Source organism: Papio anubis, chromosome X, assembly GCF_008728515.1.
Source record: "Papio anubis isolate 15944 chromosome X, Panubis1.0, whole genome shotgun sequence".
Lineage (NCBI taxonomy): Eukaryota > Metazoa > Chordata > Mammalia > Primates > Cercopithecidae > Papio > Papio anubis.
In genome coordinates, this window is record NC_044996.1 from 90246081 (window position 1) to 90270241 (window position 24161).

The window sequence follows — 24161 nt, forward strand, 5'->3', positions numbered from 1 at the left end:
CCTTTGTGCTCTTAAACAGAAATGAGTCAATGAGATGAAACATATACCTACCACCTAGTAGGTGCTTGATACAACCTTCCTTTCCACCTATGTTGGGAGAAGCTGTCAAATATTCCTTATTATCAAACACTGATGTTTCTGATTTCTAACAAAACTCAGTCAGGTGCTCAACAGTCTCCTAGATCCAGTGAAACCTTCAAAATTTCTATAGAGAAGAAACTTGGGGGTGGTGATAAGGTGGGGAACAAGTATTTGGTTAAAAGAGTTGTCCTATACTTTGCATATCATTCATTAAAAAGTTTTAAGCATGTATCTTGAGGTGTGCATGTTTGTGCATGTATGTGATATACAGGTACTGGTATCCTACAATTTTATATGCATTATAAGAAAACAAACAAAAAGTAGTACGTCATCTCACTTAAGTTAAAGTGGCTATTATCAAAAAGACAAAAGACAGTAAGTGCTGGTGAGTGTGTGGAGAAAAGGGAACCCTTACGCACTGTTGATGGGAATGTAAAGTAGTTATAGCCTTTACGGAAAACAGTATGGAGGTTCCTCAAAAAATTAAAATTAGAACTACCGTATGATCTGGCAATCTCCCTTCTGGGTATATATCCAAAGGAAATAAAATCATGTGCCCAAAAGATATCTGCATCCCTGTTTAGTGCAGCATTATTCACAATAGCCAAGATGTGGAACCAACCTAAAATATCTATCAACAAATGAATGAATAAAGGAAATGTGACACACACACACACACACACATATACAATATAATATTATTCAGCTATAACAAATAACAAAATCCTGACATTTGTGAGAGCACAGATGAACCTGGAGGACATTATGTTAAGTGAAATATGCCAGGCACAGAAGGACAAATAGTGCATGATCTAACTCATATTTGGAATCCAAAAATTTAATCTCATGCAAGTAGAGTAGAATGGTAGTTACCAGAGGCTGGGGTGGCTAGTGGGGAGGGGGATGGGGAGATGTTGGTCAAAGGATGCATAATTATAGTTAGATAGGAGGAATACATTTCAAGAGATCTATCAGATAGGAGGAATACATTTCAAGAGATCTATTGCATAGCAAGGTGAGTATAGTTAATGATGATACACTTTATTAAAATTGTAAAGAAATGGATATTAAGCGCTCTCACCACAAAAATGATAATAAGGTAATGCATTTGTTATTTAGCTAGATTTAACCATTCCAGAATGTATATATACTTCGAAACATCATGCTATAGATGATAAAACATACAATATTACCTGTCAATTTTTAAGGGTAAGAAAATACAAATTTTGATACGTTCTTCTTGCACTCCAATTGTTTTATATGTGCCCCCTAAGGTTTAGTAAGCCCACCATTTTGGATACCGATGTGGTTTGGCTGTGCCCCCACCCAAATCTCAACTTGAATTGTATCTCTCAGAATTTCCACATGTTGTGGGAGGGACCCAGGGGGAGGTAATTGAATCATAAGGGCCGGCCAGTTTTCCCCTGCTATTCTCATGATAGTGAATAAGTCTCATGAGATCTGATGGGTTTATCAGGGGTTTCTGCTATTCTTTTTTCCTTATTTTTCTCTTGCTGCCACCATGTAAGAAGTGTCTTTTGCCTCCCGCCATGATTCTGAGGCCTCCCCAGCCATGTGGAACTGCAAGTCCAATTAAACCTCTTTTTCTTCCCAGTCTCGAGTATGTCTTTATCAACACCATGAAAACGAACTAATACAGATACCATTGGGCCAATGCCCTTAGCTTGGAACCACATTGAGCACATTTAAAATTTATTCTGTTTATTTAGAGTGGCTCTGATGGACTGATGATATTATGGAGACTATTCAAAGCTCCTTCGAACCATCCCTTGATGCTACCACTGCCTTTATCTCAGCAAACTATCACACGGGAAATTTTATTTCCTTTTTTATTTGTTTCCTTTTTTTTTTTGGTTTGTTTGTTTGGCTCTCCTTTCGTATATGGAATGGATCTCATATCTCAAAATAAGATTATGAACACTTATCATTACCACACTTAACCACTAGTCAATGATAATATTTGTATTCAGAAGACCAGTGCAGTCTCAGCAACTTGATGCTTAGTAGTATATTGTTTTTCAGCCTCCTACATTTAGTATAGGGCATCAAATTTCAAAGGTAGAGACTCTTTTATACTAAGCTGAAATCTGCTTCCTAGTCATTTCCACCCCTTGCCCTTTTCGATATATGCAAAACTTTATCAGCCTGCTTTAGAGGCCACATAATTTTCCTTGATCATTCCTGATTACAAACTAAAACAGATATACCTCTGGGAGGAGAACTAGTGGTTGGGGGATAGTGGTGGAAGACAGACTTAATTTATACCTTTCTGAATTTTTGAACTTATTTTAAAAATAAAATGGAAGATTATAGCATTTGAATTCTCTCTTGGACAAATTTTCAAGTTTGTTTATCAAATTATCTGTTGCAAGACAACTAAGACAACTACTAGTACTGTGTTAAGTTCTCTGGAGGCATACATTAAAAAAATTAATATAGAGTATTATTTTTGAGGAATCTACAATTCAGTTGTGAAAATAATGCCCAGACACTTGTGATACAGGCAAATAAATAAGTAAAATGGAAAGTGATAGATGCCAAATGAGGAAGAACACAGGGAAGATGACAATATTTCAATTACTTCTTTTGTAGGGAAGAGAAAAGGGAAAGTATTGGTAGAGACAGGAGCTAATACTGGCTAAGTATGTTTGAGATAGAAATATTGTTCTCAGCTTTTCCACCAAAGCATTCTGAAGGCGTAAAATAAACACATTATCCTGAAAAGTCCGAGGGTGGATGCCTTTAGTAAGCTTAACCTCTTTTTGAAGTGTGTGGTTTATCTTACAGGTTTTGCAAATTTTGCATTTTGTAATACAAGATAATCATATCTTAAATATAAAATGCTTTAAATTATTTAATATCAAATAATATGGAAGTTCCAGGAAGTTGTTTAATATGTCACTGATAGATATGCATACCTGGTCGAGAAGCATGGTCTAATCAAGAGTCATTGTACATTCTTTTTTTTTTGAAACGGAGTTTTGCTCTGTCATCCAGGCTGGAGTGCAGTGGCACACTCTCGGCTCACTGCAAGCTCCGCCTCCTGGGTTCATGCCATTCTCCTGCCTCAGCCTCCCGAATAGCTGGGACTACAGGCGCCTGCCACCACGCCCGGCTAATTTTTTGTACTTTTAGTAGAGATGGGGTTTCACCATGTTAGCCAGGATGGTCTCGATCTCCTGACCTCATGATCCACCCACCTCGGCCTCTCAAAGTGCGGGGATTACAGGCATGAGCCACCATGCCTGGCCGAGTCATTGTACATTCTTAAGCATTAAAAAGACATGATAAAAACAGTACTTATGAAAGATTACTGTTGAAGCAGTGTCCAGGAATAACTGGAGGTGAAAAGAGACAGGAGATAGGATGACTCAAAAAGGGAATAGATTCAGGAAGGCCAGGAAAGGGGCAATATTGTTACTTACCTGATCCAGCATTTTTACCATCTCCTCCAATGAGTGGGACTGTAATGGCTGCAGGGCCCCCATCTGCAGGCAAAGTAGTATACACCATGGGCAGAGACTGCACTACCACTGGGATGGTCTTCAGGCCACCCATCTTATTTGGCAGACTGACTGAGGGGATAGTGTGAATGACATGTAAGATCTGCTGGCCACCAGTGCTCTGAGAGGAGGTCAGGACAGAGCCTGGGGTCAGAACAGTAGGAATGTTTGCTGAAGTGCTCATGTCAGATGTTGACGTGGACACCACAAGGGTCTGGGGAGCAGACTGTGGCTTCGGGGGACGTACTGGAGCTTGTAGCATGCTAGCAGGCTGGAGAGGAGCCTTGGGCTTGTGAAAGGAGAGGTCAACTGGTTCCACTTGGGGCAGGCTGAAATCACTAGCCAAAAGTTCTTCTGGGGGCTCAATCTTGATGTCATTAAACAGTGCTGGGTTTTCCATGGGGTTGGCATCCAGGAGTGTTGGAGAAGTCATATTACTTCTGTATTCTATCTCAGAGGGATCTCTGTTCCGAACAGAACTAGTGACCTTAAATAAACAAATGAGAGATGCGTAAGTCAGTGTTAGTACCCTGAAGAGACATGCAAGCAATGTAAAACAGAAATCTCTATTCATTTCACATGGAAAGAATACATGGTGCTGGGAGAAATAAGGCAGGAGTAAACTAAAGAGAAAAAAGGAAGGGAAACTTTACTGAGTACCAGTAAGTACCAGGTACTGTATCAGGCAATTGTTAACAATTATTTCATTTAACCTTCACAATAATCTTGCAAAACTATTTAAAGTCAACACTTTATGAGCATCCACTATAAGCTTAGTGGCAGCTCACATGAATAAAGTACAGCCAATAAGTACATACTAACATACTAAATATAATGATAGAATAATGTGACTAGTTTATAAATCATACCATACTAAATAATGTAACAGGCATACAAGCAAGGCGTTTTAGAAAAACAAAAGGGAATGACTCATTCTGTCTAGAAAAGGAAGACTTCAAAGAGGAGATGATGCTTCAGATGAGTCATAGAAAATTAATAGAAATTTTCTAGGCAGATAAGAGATAAGAAAGATATTCCTGTCTATAGAGCCATAACAACAGACAATATAATTACAGAATAAACTATGAAATAAACTTGCAATACAGTTAGTTGTATTATATGCAAAATTGAACTCTGTAACTTTTTAATTCTGGGATTTTTAAAGAAAACTAATAAATGATTTAAATGATCATAAATGATTTAAACTAATAAATAATGTTATTAGTTTAAAAAACTAATAAATTTTTTTAAAAAACTAATAAATGATAACTTTATATGTAATATATGAAGTAAAGCCTCAACCTAATTAAAAACTTTCTAAGAATTCCATGAATTCAAAGGTCAAGGATATAACGAACTGTGTATGCCACTGCCAAGCAACACTCTGGATCTTGAAGATGAGTTTGGAGATGGTGGTACCTCTTTAGCCAGTAAACAAACAAGCCTCCATTATCTATTAGCATTATATTTGAATTATTGGAGTTTTAAATTATGAAAAATTTTAAGGAATACATCCTTTATATAAAACATAGCCACTTTTAGTTTTGTATATTTGGAAGATGAGGAAAGGTAGAGTTTAATGAAAGGTTGGCTGATAGAAGATAATTGTTTGGAAGAGAGGAATAACAAGGGAAGAAGTATTTCTGTGAGATTTAACTAGCTTCTCAATGAAGATTGATTGAAAGAGGAATAAAACTAGATTAAAAGAAATTCAAAAGAAAGCACGTGGAAAAATCGCGATGAGACGTAAAAATATTTGACTATTGACTGGATATTGGACAATATTAATGAATTATTGTTAACTTTAAGGTGTGATAATTACATTATGCTTACGATTTTTTAAAATTTAGGTGAGAGATAATAAGGGTCTGAATTCAGAGAGTAATAAGTGGCAGGGGAGGCAGTGTCTTCTTGCTCTGACTTTATTTTAAAAACACTCAGAGTGCTGCAGTGAGCTATAATCACATCACTGCACTCCAGTCTGGGTGACAGAGCAAGACTCTGTGTCAAAAACACATGACAAAAACCCTCAGAGCAGGCTGGGAATGAGTAACAGCACCAAAAACCCATCCGTGCTTTGTCTCCAGAATTTAGCCAAACTACCATCTTCTTTTCCCTTCTTTTACGCTACAACACTCTTGGTTTCTTGATTTGCAAGCCCCTATCCCAACTCAGCCCTTGTTTGTGGTCCAAATATTGCTTCAATCTGCTCCTCCAGGACATGATTTCTGTGAATGTAACCTATCCCTCATGGGTGGATTTGACCCATCCAGATAAGGGGGGAGTAGAATCCTGTTGACAGGGATAGGAAGTTGTCAAGATTGGCTCTGCTGAACATAAAACTCCCCTGTTCTCAGAATCCCTCAAATCAACTTAAGGTCTTATTTTTCCTACATTTCCCACATATCTCTTCACTTGAGTAGCTCTATTCACAGAAATCATAGTCTCTCTATCATTGCTGTCAATAACAGTGAGAAATAGAGTTACAATAGAAAGCATAAGAAGAGGTTCAGTGTAGGGCAGGCACGGTGACTCATGCCTGTAATCCCAGCACTTTGGGAGGCCAAGGCAGGTGGATCACTTGAGGTCGGGAGTTTGAGACCAGCCTGGCCAACATGGTAAAACCCCATCTCTACTAAAAATGCAAAAATTAGCCAGGTGTGGTACCATGCACCTGTAGTCCCAGTTACTCGGGAGACTGAGGCAGGAAAATTGCCAATGCACTTCAGCCTGGGCGACAGAAAGAGACTCTGTCTCAAAAAAAAAAAAAAAAAAAAAAAAAAAAAATTCACTGTAATATCATTTTCTATAAGAATACAGTTGTGGGTGCAGGTGTATAAATAAACACAACTTGTCATTGAGATTAAGAAAGGATTTAGCTAAATTTTAGGGACTTTTTGGACTCTAAGCTTTAGGCCCAGAAACCTGAAAAAGCTGAAGCTTTGAATCCTAACTATAAAATAAACACTACTTTGGCAACGTTTACTCTCTTTTGCCAAAGAAAGGCCACTTCAGTGAGCTGAGTGCTGCCTACAACAATGTTACTAGCTCAAGGCCTTGTGCTTAGCTGACACTTGATCTGCAGGTATGCATTTTATTGAAAAACATTATCTAGGAACATCTAAAATGTAAACTGATTGATGAAAGTCAAGAAACTGAAGAACTGATAGTCTATTCTTATTGCCTTGATGAGATACAGTGTTACAGGGTCCTGCTCCAACAGGCCATCATTAGTTGTCCTTTTATAGACTAAACCTATTTTGTGGTTTGCCAATTCTTAACCAAACCCTGTCTGCAGCAGGGCTTCAATCACTACTTCTCTCCTGCCATCAAAAGGCTTTGAGAGAAATGTTGGAATGCCAGTTGTTTGGGTTTTAGTATCTTAATAGTAACTTCCTCAAAGCATATCAACACATACTTTTTTCTGTACATATCATCCAAGTATGCCTCTTATGTCTAAGTGAATCTATCTTGTAGCAAGTATTTTCTGGGTGTAAATATTGTCTTCTGAATGCAAGCTTTCTTGAGAAAACAGACTGTTCTTAAAACTAGGTCTCAAGGTTGACCTTACTGCTCCTTCCTTTGTGGCTTAAAGACAAGCATTCCATATCTATACACTATTAGGCTGAATAAATTTTGTGTGCACTGAGGATTCTTTTTTTCAATATGAGCAAAATAATTTTAATAGAAATATTGCTATACAGTCTAACTTATTCTGTATTTTGAATATAACCCACCCTATGGTTAAAAAAAACCCCAACACACTATTTGCTTTACCTTATCTCTGTAGATAGCATATTATGCTTGAACGTTCTGAAGAAGACCTTCAAGTCTTGATTGAGTGAGTTTTTGTCCCTAGAATTTTGGTGATTTTAAGAATCCTCACTAAGATGACTCGGGATGGCTACCTATTTCACGCTTCACTGAATGTAATCACTTCCGCTTTGAAAGCTCATCCAAAGATTGTTCTGCCACCAGATTTTTCTTTTAAAGTAATCTTTCTTCATCTTTAGCGTGGTGTGATGGCTTCAGTTTTTAAGGGTTCTCTAGTCAATCACTATCAAAGAGAATAGCTACTTTCCCCATTAGGTATTTTAAGACTTTATCCTGAATTCCTGGATTTCTGAATCTATGAAGAAGGTTGTGCACGAAAGAAAACAAAGAAACTTAGGAGTGGTTTGAAGACAAGCTTGCATTTCCACAGTGCTACTCCTCAAATACACAGAATCCTTATCAGGTTTCCTTAAGCCAATTTGAGTGGACAAAAAATTATAAAAAGAGTTATTTATTCATAAATTACTAAAGATGAGACCCTTTCAGTTCTTAGGAAACACCCCTCTCAATTCTAGAAATAAACTCTGAGAAAAGTTGGTCAATTTCACAAATATTTAAGCATTTGATTAAGATAGGTAGAGAAGCCCTGAGAATCAGTGGAATCAACTGTTACAAAGTTTCCACTTTTCATGTATTTGAAACAGCTCTGATGTGGATATGAACAGACATTTTTCAAAAGAAGACATTCATACAGCCAACAGACACATGAAAAAATGCTCATCATCACTGGCCATCAGAGAAATGCAAATCAAAACCACAATGAGATACCATCTCACACCAGTTAGAATGGCAATCATTCAAAAGTCAGGAAACAACAGGTGCTGGAGAGGATGTGGAGAAATAGGAACACTTTTACACTGTTGGTGGGATTGTAAACTAGTTCAACCATTACAGAAAATAGTATGGCGATTCCTCAAGGATCTAGAACTAGAAGTACCATATGACCCAGCCATCCCATTACTGGGTATATGCCCAAAGGATTATAAATCATGCTGCTATAAAGACACATGCACACGTATGTTTATTGCAGCACTATTCACAATAGCAAAGACTTGGAATCAACCCAAATGTCCATCAGTGACAGACTGGATTAAGAAAATGTGGCACATATACACCATGGAATACTATGCAGCCATAAAAAAGGATGAGTTTGTGTCCTTTGTAGGGACATGAATGCAGCTGGAAACCATCATTCTTAGCAAACTATCACAAGAACAGAAAACCAAACACCGCATGTTCTCACTCATAGGTGGGAACTGAACAATGAGATCACTTGGACTCGGGAAGGGGAACATCACACACCGGGGCCTATCACGGGGAGGGGGGAGGGGGGAGGGATTGCATTGGGAGTTATAACTGATGTAAATGATGAGTTGATGGGTGCTGACGAGTTGATTGGTGCAGCACACCAACATGGCACAAGTATACATATGTAACAAACCTGCACGTTATGCACATGTACCCTAGAACTTAAAGTATAATAATCATAAAAAAAATAAAAAAAAAAAAGAAAGTGGTAATGCAAGATTAGAAAGAAAAGAACAAAATACTATAGACAGCACAGTAGGTGGAAGGAGAGGAAGGGATGTTATAGAAACACGATAAAGCCTAGGCTCCTCCCAAACAGAAAGAGAAAACCTGTTTTTGTAAACAGGTGCCTTCCAGCTTTGCTCTGGGTTAAACCAATTAGTTTTATGCCTGGATACATATGCACACATATGTTGTACACATTCATTGTTTAGGTCAAAAAGTCTGTTTAACCTTCTAAAACCCAAGTCTTTTTCCAATAAGAGCGTTATGTGTTTGTGATTAGAAAAAGGAGAGGTGGATGGAAATGGGTATTATTAGAAAGCTAGACTTAATCTAACAAACCTGGCAATTTTAAGAGATTGGGATAGTAGCAGCCACAATCAGGCAAAATGAGATCAGAAATGTACATATGTATGTATATATGTATATGTATGCATATATTTGTTCACTAGGTATTTGTTTAGTACCTAGCACAAAACTATAGAAAATCTGAAAAATACTAAATCAGTTTTTCTTCCTCAAATAATCTAAGGTTGTTTTTAGGTGATACATGGATGAAGTTATTTTAATATTTATGCTTCCTCTGTTGTACTGTACGTTGGAAAATATATATAACACATTGTAGTGGGCTGAATGGTTACCCTCAAAAAGACCTGTCCACAGTTCAATTCCCAGAATCTTTTCGGAAAAAGTATCTTTGCAGATATAATTAAAGAACTTGAAGAGAGCCTGCTGGATTATCTGGGTGGGCCCTAAATTCTATGACTAGTGTCCTTCTAAGAGACATACAGAGGAATAACACACAAAGACACAGAGGAGAAGGTAATGTGAAGATGCAGACTGACAGTGGAGTGATTGGGCTACAAGCCAAAGAACACCTGTATGTACTAGAAGCTGGAAGAGGCAAGGAAAAGATTCTTCACTAAAGCCTTCAGAGGCAGCATGACCCTGACAATAACTTGATTTCAGATTTCTGGCCTCTAGAACTGTGAGAGAACACATTTCTCTTGTTTTAACCCACCTAGTTTGTGGTAGTTTGTTTCAGCAATTCTCGGAAAGTAATACCTCACATCAAACCAAGAATTCTCCAGATAGCTTAGGACAAAACTAATATAGATTTCTTTATTTATTTAAATAATTTGTAAAGTATGTAAATAATATTGATGGCAAGGATGTGGCAAAAACCATGAATGTGGTAAGTAAATAACTGAAGTTTGGGAGACAAAAAATATTACAGGGGAGACAAGAGATATTTACATAAAGTAGTTGACAATAGAGAACAGGTACCACATTAGTGACTAATACAGATAATTTAGTGTTCCAGGAGCATAAGTTCACTAGAGATTCGTGATAGTTGGGGTTTTCTGTGAATGTTTCATGGAAGAGATGGAATTGGAATTTGAGTCCTAAGAAAAGTGAAGAGTTTGGTGAGCTATACAAGCTCATTGAGGCACAATCCATTTAGAAAAAACAGTGTGGGGAAAAGTGGCACAGAAATGTATGAAGCCTCAGAATGCAGCCCAGCTTTAAAAAGAGAGAAGGAAAAAAAAAGAAATGTATGAGCCAATTTGATAGTATCATGGAAATATTGTTCATTTTCTTGGGCGTGACAGTGTTGATGTAGTTATGTAGGACAATGTCATTATTTGTAGGTGATGCATGCAGAATAATTTAGGGGTGAAGTTTCTTGATGCAACTTACAATAGTAATAAAATGGGGGGGGAGAGAGAGAATTAGGCTGTATGAAAATATGTACCAAATATTAACAATATTAAATTAGGGTAAAGGAGAGACATGTATGATAAAATTTAACCCTAACACTGCTCATACATTTTGACCAAGACATCCCACTTGCAGGAAGTAATCAGAAATGAAAACTAACGGGCAGGTGACAACCAAGTGCTCATTCACTATATGGTATGTTGATATAGAATATGTAACAAACCTGCACGTTATCCACATGTACCCTAGAACTTAAAAGTATAATAAAAAAAAAAAGAAAAAAAAAGAAATTTAGAGAAGGGAGAGCAGCATATGTGCCCTGAGCTACACACCCACCCAGTAATCCTATCTTTTGACATAAACAAATCCTATAATGAATCAAACCAGGAGGCTTCTCCACACTAGAATGATGCCAGCATTGTGTAGTTGCAGAACACAAACTCCTAGCCCTTGTCATCTGAGACATGACCAGTGTGCTGTGGCCATGTATCACAAGCACTCTGGCTTTTCTAAAAACAAGATATCCTGGAAATGCCAAGAAACAAACAAAAAAAGTGCTTAGATCCCTTACTATCCAGACTTTTCTATACACTGAACCAATTTCAAAGTGCCTCCAAATTCTGGAAGTTCAGTATGCTTAAAGAATGCATAGAAAACCATTTCTAGAATTATACTTAGGTACACTGAGATTTCAAAATAAGGTAGCTTTGGCCAGACGCAGTGGCTCACGCCTGTAATCCCAGCACTTTGGGAGGCCGAGGCAGGCGGATCACGAGGTCAGGAGAGGCTATTCTCCTAAGGGAATTAATGCAGGAACAGAAAACCAAATACTGCATGTTCTTATTTATGAGAGCTAAACGTTGGGTACTCATGGACATAAAGATGGCAAAAATAGACACTGGGGACTACTAGAAGAAAGAGGGAGAGAGGAGAACAAGGGTTGAAAAACCACTGAATACTACGCTCACTACCATGGTGACAAACCTCCATATCCTAAACCTCAGCATCACACAATACACCCATGTAACAAACCTGCACATGTATCCCCGAATCTAAAATAAAAGTTGAAGACACTCACCAAAGAAACATCAGACTTAATCTGCACTATAGACCAAATGGATCCAATATATATTTACAGAACATTTCATCCAATGGCTGAAGAATACACATTATTTTCCTCAGCACAAGGATCATTCTCAATGACAGACTATATGTTAGGTGACAAAACACATCTTAAGACACTCAGAAAACCTGAAACGACATCAAGCATCTTCTCTGACCACAATAGAATAAAACTAGAAATTAATAACAAGAGGAATTTTGGAAACTATACAAACACCATACACCACTAGTATTATAAAACATGAATTTATTAATGTTTAATAATATTAAACTATAATTTAATTAGGGAAATTAAAAAATATGCTCCTGCCAGGCACGGTGGCTCATGCCTGTAATCCCAGCACTTTGGGAGGTGGAGGTGGGCAGATCACCTGAGGTCGGGAGTTCGAGACCAGCCTGACCAACATGGAGAAACTCCGTCTCTACTAAAAATACAAAATTAGCCGGACGTGGTGGTGCATGCCTGTAATCCCAGCTACTCGGGAGCCTGAGGCAGGAGAATCACTTGAACCCAGGAGGCGGAAGTTGCAGTGAGCTGAGATCACACCATTTCACTCCAGCCTGGGCAACAACAGTGAAATTCCATCTCAAGCAAACAAACAAACAAACAAACAAAATTGCTCCTGAATGACCAGTGAGTCAATGAAGAAATTAAGAAGAAAATTGAAAAATTTCTTGAAACAAATAATAATGGAAAACAACATATCGAAACCTATGGAATATAGCAAAAGCCATCATAAGAGGGAAGTTTTATAGCTACAAGTGCCTAAATCAGAAGACAGAAAAAACTTCAAATAAACAATCTAATAATTCATCTTAAAGACCTAGAAAAGCAATGATACCTGCATATTCTTTTTGAAAAAAAAAATAGAAAAGCAAGAGCAAACCAAACCCAAAATTAGTAGAAGAAATAACAGATGAGAGGAGAAATAAATGAATTTGAAATAAAACTATACAAAAGATCAATGAAATAAAAAGTTGTTTTTTGAAAAGTTAAACAAAATTGACAAACCTTTAGCCAGGCTAATGAGAAAAAAAAGAGAGAAGATCCAAATAAACTATCAGAAATGAAAAAGGAGACATTAAAACTGATATTGTAGAAATTCAAAGGATCATTAGTGGCCACTATGAAAAATTACATGTCAATGAATTGAAAAATCTAGGAAAAAATGAGCAAATTCCTAGACACATATAACCTAACACGATTGAACCATGAAATCCAAAACATGAACAGACCAATAACAAGTAATGAGATTGAAGCCATAATAAAAAGTCTCCTAAAACAAAAGCCCAGGACCTGATAGTTTCACAGCTGAATTCTACCAAACATTTAAAGAAGAATTCATACCAGTTCTACTGAAACTATTCTGAAAAATAGAGGAGGGACTATTTCCAAACTCATTCTACAAGGCCAGTATTACCCTGATACCAAAACCGGACAAAGACACATCAAAAAAAAAAAAAAAAAAGAAAATTACAGGCCAATATCTCTGATGAATACTGATGCAAAAATCCTCGACAAGCTACTGGCAAACCAAATTCAACAATACATTAGAAAGATCCTTCATCCTGACCAAGTGGGATCCCTGGGTGCAAAGACAGTTCAACATATACAAATCAATCAATGTGATAAATAATATCAATAGAATGAAGGATAAAAATCGTGATTATTTCAACTGATGCTGAAAAAGCGTTTGATAAAATTCAACATCCCTTCAAAAACCTGGGGATACAGGTAACACCTTATCATAATAAAAGTCATATAAAACAGACCAACAGCTAGTATCATATTGAATGGGGAAAAACTGAAAGCCTTTCCTGTAAGACCTGGCACATGTCAAGGATGCCCATTGTCAACACTGTTATTCCACATAGTATTGGAAATCCTAGCTAGAACCATCAGAAAAGAGAAAGATATAAAGGGCATTCAAATTGGAAAATAAGAAGTCAAATTATTTTTGTTTGCAGATGATATGATCTTATATTTGGAAAAACCTAAAAACTCCACAAAAAACTATTAGAACCGACAAACAAATGCAGTAAAGTTGCAGTATAGAAAATCAAACTAATCAAATCAGTAGCATCTTTATGCCAACAGTGAACAATCTGAAAAAGAAATAAAAAAGTAAACCTGTTTACAATAGCCACACATAAAATTAAATACCTGCAAATTAACTTAACCAAAGAAGTGGGAGATGTCTACAACGAAAACTATAAAACACTGATGAAAGAAATTGAAGAGAACATCAAAAAATGGAAAAATATTCTATGCTCATGGATTGGAAGAATCAATATTGTTGATATGTCGATACTGACAGGGACAGGAGGCAGGGAAATTCTAGGCAGAAGTGGGCAGGTCCCTGGTGAGGGCCCCACCCTGAAGCCTGGAACCACGGGGTCCAAAGTGAGAACTTACATTTCCGTTTTCCTGCTTGAATGTTGCCTTTTCCACAACCACCCATGGCTGACCCTGCCCCCTATCCTGTGTCCATAAAAACCCAGGCTCAGCTGGCAGAGAGAGAAGCAGCTGAACGTTGGAGATTATAGTTGGATGTTGGAGAGAAGCAGCTTGACTTCAGAGGGACAGCTTGACGGCATAGCTTTGGGGAGGAGTCCAGATGGGGACACCTGGACTCCAGGGGAAGATTACCTTCCTGCTCCATCCCCTTTTCAGCTCCCCCTCCCACTGATAGCCACTTTGATCAGCAATAAAATCCCCCACATTAACCACCTTCGATTCATTGTGTAACCTCATTCCTCCTGGATGCCAGACAAGAACTTGAGTGTGGGTGCAAAAGGTTGTCACACTGACCCTCCGGTGAGCTGTTAACGCTTAAGCCATCCATAGACAGCAAGGCTAAAAGGGCACTGTAACACTCCTTCTGGGGCCTCAGGGGTCGCAGGCACCCACCAGACCCTGCTGCGGGCTGCGCATAGAGTTTTGCTCCTGCCGGTGCCCAAAGGCACTCACCCCAGCTCCTGCACCCAGTGACCTGTGCTTCCCCTCCCACAAGGGGTAGAACGCAGCAGGTTTAAGTGAGTGGAATTCGTCCCTGCTAGTGCCAAAGCGGCAGCTAGGTCCAGCACCAGTGCACTCCAGTTCCCATCCATGAAGGGGTCAGGGAAATATCCCGCTTCAATACTACCCCAAACACAATATAGATTCAATAAAATCTCTATCAAAATACCAATGACATTCTTGGCTGGGCGCAGTGGCTCATATCTGTAATATCAACACTTTGGGAGGCTGAGGTGGGTGGATCACTTGAGGTTAGGAGTTTGGGACCAGTCTGGTTAACATGGTGAAACCCCATCTCTACCCAAAAAAAAAAAAAAAAAAATTAGCTGGGCATGGGGGCACATGCCCATAGTCCCTGCTACTTGGGAGGCTGAGGCACAAAAATTGCTGGAAGCCGAGAGGTGAAGGTTGCAACGAGCCGAGATTGTGCCACTGCACTCTGGCCTGGGCAAAAGAGTGAGACAACATCACAAACAAAAAAAAAAAAAAAAAAAAAAAAGACATTATCTACAAAAATAGAAAAACAAAATCCAAAAATTTATATAAAACCACAAATATCCAGAATAGCCAAAGTTATCCTAAGCAAAAAGAACAAAACTGAAGGAATCACATTACCTGACTTCAAGTTATACTACAGAGCTATAGTAACCAAAATGGCATTGTATTGGCATGAAAACAAACATATAGCACAGTGGAACAAAATGGAGAACCCAGAAATAAATCCATGCATCTACAAAGAATTCATTTTTTACAAAGGTGCCAAGAACATACATTGGGGAATGGGTGTTCTCTTCAATAAACGGCGCTAGGAAAACTGGATATCCATATGCAGAACAATGAAACCAGAACCCTACCTGTAACCATATACAAAAATTAAATTAAAATGGATTAAAGAGTTAAATCTAAGACCTCAAACTATGAAACTGCTGCAAAAAATATTTGGGAAAATCTCCGGGACATTGGTCTGGGCAAAAATTTCTTGAGCAACCCCACAAACCAAAGCAAACAGGAACAAATGGGATCACATCAATTAAAAAGCTTCTGCACAGCAAAGGATTCAGTCAATAAAGTGAAGAGACAACCCATAGATTGGGAGAAAATATTTGTAAACTACCCATCTGACAACAGATTAATCACCAGAATATATAATGAGCTCAAACAACTCAATAGAAAAAAGTCTAATAATTCAATTTAAAAATGGGTAAAACATTTGAATAGATATTTCTCAAAAGAAGAGATACAAATGGCAAACAGGTATATGAAAAGGTGCTCAACATTGGTGATCATCAGAGAAATTCAAATCAAAACTACAATGAGATATCATCTCACCACATTCAAAATGGCTTTTATCCAAGAGACAGGCAATAATAAATGCTGGTGAGGATGTGGAGAACAGAAAACACTTGTGCACTGTTGGTGGGAACGTAAATTAGTACAGCAACTATGGAGAACAGTTTGGAGGTTCCTCAAATAATTGAAAATTCAGCTACTATATGATCCAGCAATCCCACTGCTGGGTATATACCCAAAAGAAAGGAAATCAGTATATTAAAGAGATATCTGCACTTCCATGTGTGTTGTAGCACTATTCACAATAGCTAAGATTTGGAAGCAACCTAAGTATTCATCAACAGATGAATGGATAAAGAAAATGTGGTACAGATACACAATGGAGTACTATTCAGCCATGAAAAGAATGAGATCCTGTCATTTACAATAACATGGATGGAACTGGAGATTATTATGTTAAGTGAAATAAGTCAGGTATAGAAAGACAACTATCACATGTTCTCATTTATTTGTGGGATCTAAAAATCAAAACAATTGAACTCATGGACATAGAGAGTAGAAGAATGGTTATAGAGGCTAGGAAGGGCAGTAGGGTGTTGAGGAGGAGGTGGTCGTGGTGAATGTGTACAAAAAAATAGTTAGAAATTGTCTGGGTGCAGTGGCTCTCCCCTGTAATCCCCAGTACTTTGGGAGGCCGAGGTGGGCAGATCACCTGAGGTCAGGATTTCAAGAACAGCCTGGCCAACATGGCGAAACCCTGTCTCTACTAAAAATATAAAAAATTATCTGGGCGTGGTGGTGTGTGCCTGTAGTCCTAGCTACTCAGGAGGCGGAGGCAAAAAAATTGCTTGAATCTGGGAGGCGGAGGTTGCAGTGAGCTGAGAAGCCACCACTGCACTCCAGCCTGGGCAACAGAGAGAGACTCCATCTAAAAAAAAAAAGTTCAAAATAATAAATAAGACCTACTATTTGATAGCACGATCTGGTGACTAGGGTGCCTGGGCAACAGAGAGAGACTCTATCTCAAAAAAAAAAAAAAAAAAAAAGTTAGAAATAACAAATAATACCTACTATTTGATAGCATGATAGGGTGACTAGAGTCAATAATAACTTAACTGTACACTTAAAAATATCTAAAAGAGTGTAATTGCATTGTTTGTAACACAAAGGATAAATGCTGCAGGGATGGATACCCCATTCTCTATAATGTGATTATTTCACATTGCATGCTTGTATGAAAACATCTCATGTTTCCCATAAATATATACACCTACTATGTACCTACAAAAATTAAAAATAAAGCCAGCCACTGTGGCTCACACCTATAATCCTAGCACTTTGGGAGGCTGAGGTGGGCGGATCATGAGGTTTGGAGTTTGAGACCAGCCTGGCCAATATGGTGAAACCCCGTCTCTACTAAAAATACAATAATTAGCCAGGCATGGTGGTGGTGCATGCCTGTAGTCCCAGCTACTCAGGAGGCTGAGGCAGAAGAATAGCTTGAACCCGGGAGGCAGAGGACGAAGTGAGCCGAGATTGCGCCACTGCAATCCAGCCTGGGTGACAGAGTGAGACTCCGTCTAAAAAATAAAAAAATAAATACATACATAAAATAAATAAAAATTCAAAAATTCAAAAAATAAAATAAAAGTTGAAATTATAACAAAAAAGGATTCCTAAATGTAATCTAGATACTTTATCTGATGAATTAAATAAAGAAACAGACAAGTTTGTTTATACAACACTGTATACTCAAGTCTATAGGTGATTTAAGAATTTTCAAGGTTAATTTTGATTGTATTTGAGTTTCACACATGGAGTGATTTTGCAACCCCAAGAAAGATGGGACTTCAACATCTAGCACAGAGCCCTGGGATATAAAAATCCAGATAACTTGTTTCAAATCCTAATTCTTCGAGTGTTCAAGGCCAGTTTTATTTTCCATCAAATGGGGAAACTAAGAATAATGATGATTAATTTTATGTGACAACTTGGCTGGGCTACAGTGCCCAGATATTTGGTCAAACATTATTCTAGATGTTTCTGTGAAGGTATTTTTTTGGATGAGACCAACATTTAAATAATCATATTTTAAATAGAGCACATTACTCTCTATAACGTGATTGGTCCTCATCCAGTTGAAGGCCTTAGTAAAACAAAGACTGTCCTCCATAGAGCAAGAAATAATTCTTCTCACAATCTGCTTTTGGACTCAAAACTGCAACTCCTTCTGAATCTCCAGGCTGCCGGCCCGCCCCGATGGGGTTTTGGACTTGCCATGCCTCCACAATCTAATGAGGCAATTTCTTGAAATCTCTCTCTCTCTCCATGTACATACACACATACATACACCATACACACATATCTCGTTGGTTCTGTTTCCCTGGAGAACACTAATTAATACACTGTTCAACAGGATTATGGTGAAGATTGAATAAGACAATGCATTTAATCTTCATCCTATATGAAATAGTGCTAGATAAATAGTTGCTATTGTCTACTAAAGGTCTACTCTTGTCTTTATCGCCTTGATTCCAGAGGCTATGTTTCTTGTAGGCCAGATCTACTCCCTAGTTGAACATGAAACCAAGGTATTTATATACTTTCTAGAAATATGTCTTCCTTCACCTCTTCTCAATCCCCAAACATGTAATAGAAAGAAAAATGAGTTTAAATTCTGTAATCACTACCAGGTATTCAATACTATTATGGCCCAATATTAGTACCCTATTTTCCTGATAACTGACCTGCTTGAATACCTGCATCGAGCCACCTTCTGAATTAAGTTGGACCTCCAAGTTGTTTATGAGTTGATCCATATCTGGAAAAGAGAAAAGGAAAAGACAACCTTCAGAATAAAATCTAACCCACTATATGCGTAAGTACGCCATTAATGTTATGTGTGTTCTATGACCTTTATCTTTCAGTACTTACTAGATACTGATAAGCCATTGAAATATTCTGATTTATTTTACTCATCAAGATGGCCCTAACTTTTCCCCAATAATATTAGCCACTCCCCTCCACCAAACTGCATGCAGGTAATCTGTTTCTTCCTATTTCTCCAACACGCTCTGCCTTCATAGGAACATCAGCATAGCTACAGTTTTCAGTATCCTACCTTCCTGGTCTAGTTCTTGCTTGAAGGAGTTCTAAGTTCTAAGCTTCTATATGTATATTTACCCCAGTGAACTTATTTACACGTCAAGGCCAAATCTCTCTAGACATATTTTATCTATCTACGTCTCTTAAATCTACAAGCCAGGTGGGGTAATAAAAACAGTTTTCTCTTTCCTCTTTAGTTTTTCCTCTTATGGAAAAGCAACTGGTGACCTAATTCAGCTGCCTTAAACCATCAGTCATTCGTACTAGAAGCACCTACTAGCTTTCTTCCTCAACCAGATTTTCTGGGAGTTAGATGTGCAGCATTCACATCCCGTAATCTTTGGCAAGGCCTTTTTTTTTTTTTCCCTAAGCCTCAACTTGTCCATCTATGATTAAAAGATTTCAGACTATCCTCTGCAAAGCCCTAAGGCTTCCATGGAACTTGGGGGTGGGGTTTGTTAAATTAAGGTTAGCTTAAAGCTTCCTCCTTACATATTTCAAGTTCAGCCTAAAGGTTTCCCCATCCATAATGAACCATAACCTAACTGGATGTGTAGACAGAGTGTAACCTACTCTTGCGCCAATCACAGAGTTTCAGCCAATTACAGGCAGTCAACAACTCGAAGTGTTTGAATAAGGCAAATACTGAGATGTGATCAATCTAGCTGTTTTTATACCTCACTTCCATTTTCTATATGTCACTTTCCTTTTTCTGTCCATAAATATTATCTGACTACATGGCAGCCCCAGAGTTGCTCTGAATCTATTATTTCTTCTGGGGGCTGTCTGATTCATGAATCATTCTTTGCTCGATTAAGTTGTTAACTGTAATTTGTCTAAAGTTTCTCTTGTAACAGGTTAATGGAGGAACTGTAGTAAGTAATAACAATAGTAGAAAACTGACTTCCAATAGAATCTGAGCTCCTTGCAGGCAGATACTTTCATCTTTGTTTTTTTTCACTAATGTATTCCAAGGTCCTAGAACATTGCCTGGTACATGGTAGGTGTTTAATCACATTTCTGAAGGTTTTTGATGACAGTGACAGAAATGGAGAGTGAGGGAATGTGTTTTCTCAAGTACAGAAATTGGAAAAGAGTGGAAAAGAATGAAAAAAAATTAGAGAATTTATGCATGAAAGATGCCTGAGGTGTAATTAACTATGAAGTGAGAGGTGGTGGAGAGGGTAGCTAAGCTTTTTCTGATTTCTACGACAGGAAAAGGAGGTGTGATGGTGGAAAAAGAATGTGAGGTCAGGTAACTCTCATACAGCCCACAGGGGGGCACCAAAATGCCAGGAGAGCTTTCTTTGTTGCTGCCAGAAACATCTGTAGGAGTGGAGAAGATTCGATTCTCCCTCTGCATTCACACAACACCTTCAACAGGCTTCATTATTTCTAGCAAGTACAACTTAAGAGAGCCATCTCCAATCTGTTCTTCGATTCCTATGGATTAAGAGACAGCAGGGTTGAGGAAGCAGAGTGATTCTGAGAAACTACATTAGCTTCTATGAAACTCAGTTTCTTCACCTGCCAAAAGAGGGGAACACAGTATTGCCTTAACAGAGTTAATGTGAACATTCCATGTTAATACATTCATAGGCCATATAATGACATTTCAGTCAATGATGACCCATAGATAGATACCACAATTATTCTTTTTTTTTTTTTTTAAATACTTTAAGTTCTAGGGTACACGTGTGCACAACGTGCAGGTCTGTTACGTAAGTATCCATGGGCCACGTTGGTGTGCTGCACCCATTAACTCACCATTTACATTAGGTATATCTCCTAATGCTATCCCTCCCCCCTCCCCGCACTCCACAACAGGCCCCAGTGTGTGATGTTCCCCTTCCTGTGTCCAAGTGTTCTCATAGATACGACAATGATTCTATACGATTATAACAGAGCTAAAAAATTCCTATCACCTAGTGACATCATACCCGCTGTAATGTCACAGTGCAAAGCATTAGTCATGTATTTGTGGTGATATTGGTGTAAACAAATTGACTGTGCTGTCAGTCAATATAATTATATACAGTATATAACACTGAACAATGATCATAAATGACTATGTTACTGTTTTCTGTATTTACTACATTATACATTCTATCATCATTTTAGAGTGTACTCCTTCTACTTATTAAAAAGAAGTTAATTATAAAACATTCTCAGGCAGGTCCTTCAGGAGGTATCCCAGAAGAAGGTATTGTTGTCATAGGAGATGGCAGCTCCATGCATGCTATTACCCCTGCGACAAGATATAAGGTAGAAGACAGTGATACTGATGATCCTGACCCTCGCAGGCCTAGGCTGATGTGTGTCTTTGTGTCTTAGTTTTTAACAAAAACTTGTAAAAAGCAAAAAAAAAAAGAAAAAAAATTAACAATAAAAAAAGCTTATAAAATAAGAATACAAAGAAATAAAATATTTTTGTACAGCTGTACAGGATTTGTGTTTTGAGCTAAAAAAAATTATAGTAAGCTAAGTTAATTTATAAGAAAAAAATTGCTTATAAATTTAGTGTAACCTAGTGTACATTGTTTAAAAAGTCTAAAGTAAGGTACAGTAATGTCCTAGGCCTTAACATTCACTCACTACTCATTCAGTGACTTACTCAGAGCAACTTCTAGTTCTGCAAGTTTCCTTCATGTTAAGTGGTGTTCAGGTACACCATTTAAAAATATTTTATACCATATTTTAACTGTGCCTTTTCTATGTTTAGATACACAAATACACACCATTATGTTACAATTGCCTACAGTATCCAGTACAGTAACATCCTATAGAAGTTTGTAGCCTAGGAGCAATAGGCTATACCATATAGCCTAGGTTGTAGTAGATTATACCATCTAGGTTTATGTTAGTACATTCTATGACGAATAACTGTACATATAAATACACTTAAAACAAATCCTGGCATATAAAACATTCTCAACTAGCTATTATCACTACCATTATTATTGTTGATTATCAGAATCTTGAACTCTGGCCCAAAGAATCTCTCCTGTGTATCAAATAGGACTTTTGTACCCCATGAGTTCACAAACCTGCTCCACCTCTTATATTTCTAATCTTAATTTCTAGCACCACCATAAACCCAGTCTATCAGTCTAAAAACCTAGGGGCCAGACACCTTTGACTCCTCCCTCCCTATCTTCAGCCAGTTGGTTATCAGCTATAATAATTCTCCCACAGATATATCTCTTAAATCTAGCCCTTCATCATTTCTTAGTCATTTCCTTCCCCTTCTGGTAAATACTCCACATAGCTATCAAAGTGTAGTAAAACATGTGGGCTCTGGAGTAAGTGCCTAGAATCACATTTTGATTCTGTGACTTCTTTTTATTTTTTATTTTTTTATTATACTTTAAGTTCTAGGGTACATCTGTGACTTCTTAACAGTAAGAAGTTGGGCAAAGTTTTTCCAGCCTCTTGTGTCTGTTTTCTCATCTGTAAAATGGGAATAATAATAGTACCAGGTCACAGAGTTACTATGAGGATGTATCAAGTTGATATATGTTCAAGTATTTATAACAGTACCTGGCACAAAGAGGAATTGTCTGTTTCCTCCACCACCAGGTGAGCCCTTCAATAGTTACCTAGTCTTTTTCCTTTTTTTGTATCCCTATGTTTTAGCAGAGCATCTCCTATATACTATGTACTAACGTCCAGTGAATAAAGGAATGAATGATCATGGAAATGTGGGAAGATAGAGCCATAGCCAGAACTATAACTACCCATCTTCAAAACCTTTAATAGCAACAATCAAGGAGCCTGAAAAATACTTCTTGGCCCTCCTATATCACAAATATTTTAGTAAAATGGTATAACAGGGAGAGCTGACAATTAAGAATGTCACAGCCATTTCTGGTTAGATGTTTCTGTTTTAATCTTTAACATTACTGTGAGAACCAGGCCAACATCTGCAGCGGGTTGCCAGTTTTCTCTATCTGACCTAGACTGCAAATTTACTGAGGATAGAGGCCAGAGACCATGAAGTTTGTTTTCTTCCTTCTGGCAGTACCTCCTCCCTCCTTCCCACACAATATCTACTATAGTGTTGGCTATTTAGTAGGTACTTGGTAAAGACTTGATTACCATCAGAAAGTTCCCCTTTAAGTTGACCATGATGTCCTGTAAATGACATAGCAGTTCTGCTTTCTCCAAATACCTAACATGTGCCTTTGAAGACAATTATCAGGCCAGCTTTCTTTTTCCCTGTCCCCCTTTTTGCCAGATGTAATCATCTACATTTCTTGATCTAGTTCCATTTTGTTTTATTTTTTAAAAATTGATTATTTCTCTAGAGTTTCTTTCAATTTTTTCTGCATTTCTCTTCTATTTACCATTTTTTCTTGAAATATTGTACATCACAAATACAGTGTCTTCAGAAAGGTCTACATGATGCTGAGCATATATTAACTTTGATTATTTGGAGCTAATTATTCCATCTCTTGTTTCTTCCTATATGTTCAATGACGGGGTTGTTTCATCTTCAGTTAGAATGGGCGGGGATGTGATGTGAATATATTTATTTCTTGTTTGCTAAACTAGTTCTGATAAATATACATAACAGTTGGTGCTAAAAGAATAATAACACACCTATTCCTTAATTTTGTAGCTAGATCCTAGAATAGATGTGTAGTGTTGAATTGGCTACTGCATTAACCTCACTTTCTGGAGCTCTACAAACTGAAATGGTCCAAGACTCTTCTAGGATGCCTTGTCTTGGTGCTCCTGAGCCACTGCTCAGGCAGTGAGTAGAAAGGTTATTCAGGAGCATCTAATTAAATGAGAAAATGAGGAAGAGGGGAAAGTTTAGTGCCAGCATTTGAGCATGGGACATGAATACCACAACAGCTACATTTTCCCACTGCTTCACTTTTATGCTGCCTTCTAAGTGTTTACAAAATTAACACACTTATTCCTCATAG

The 24161-nt window shown here is 37.8% G+C and overlaps 1 protein-coding gene across 2 annotated transcripts in view; it reads right to left on the reverse strand.

Annotated features, from left to right (window-relative positions):
• Window positions 1-24161, reverse strand: part of KLF8 (Kruppel like factor 8) — a 50513-nt gene that overhangs the window by 22688 nt on the left and 3664 nt on the right. For both annotated transcript variants that reach the window (XM_031660807.1, XM_031660808.1), the window contains exons 2-3: window positions 18870-18943; window positions 3528-4092 (exon numbers count right to left, since the gene is read on the reverse strand). In XM_031660807.1, the coding sequence (XP_031516667.1) occupies window positions 3528-4092; window positions 18870-18943 (639 nt within the window). The remainder of the gene's footprint in view (window positions 1-3527; window positions 4093-18869; window positions 18944-24161) is intronic.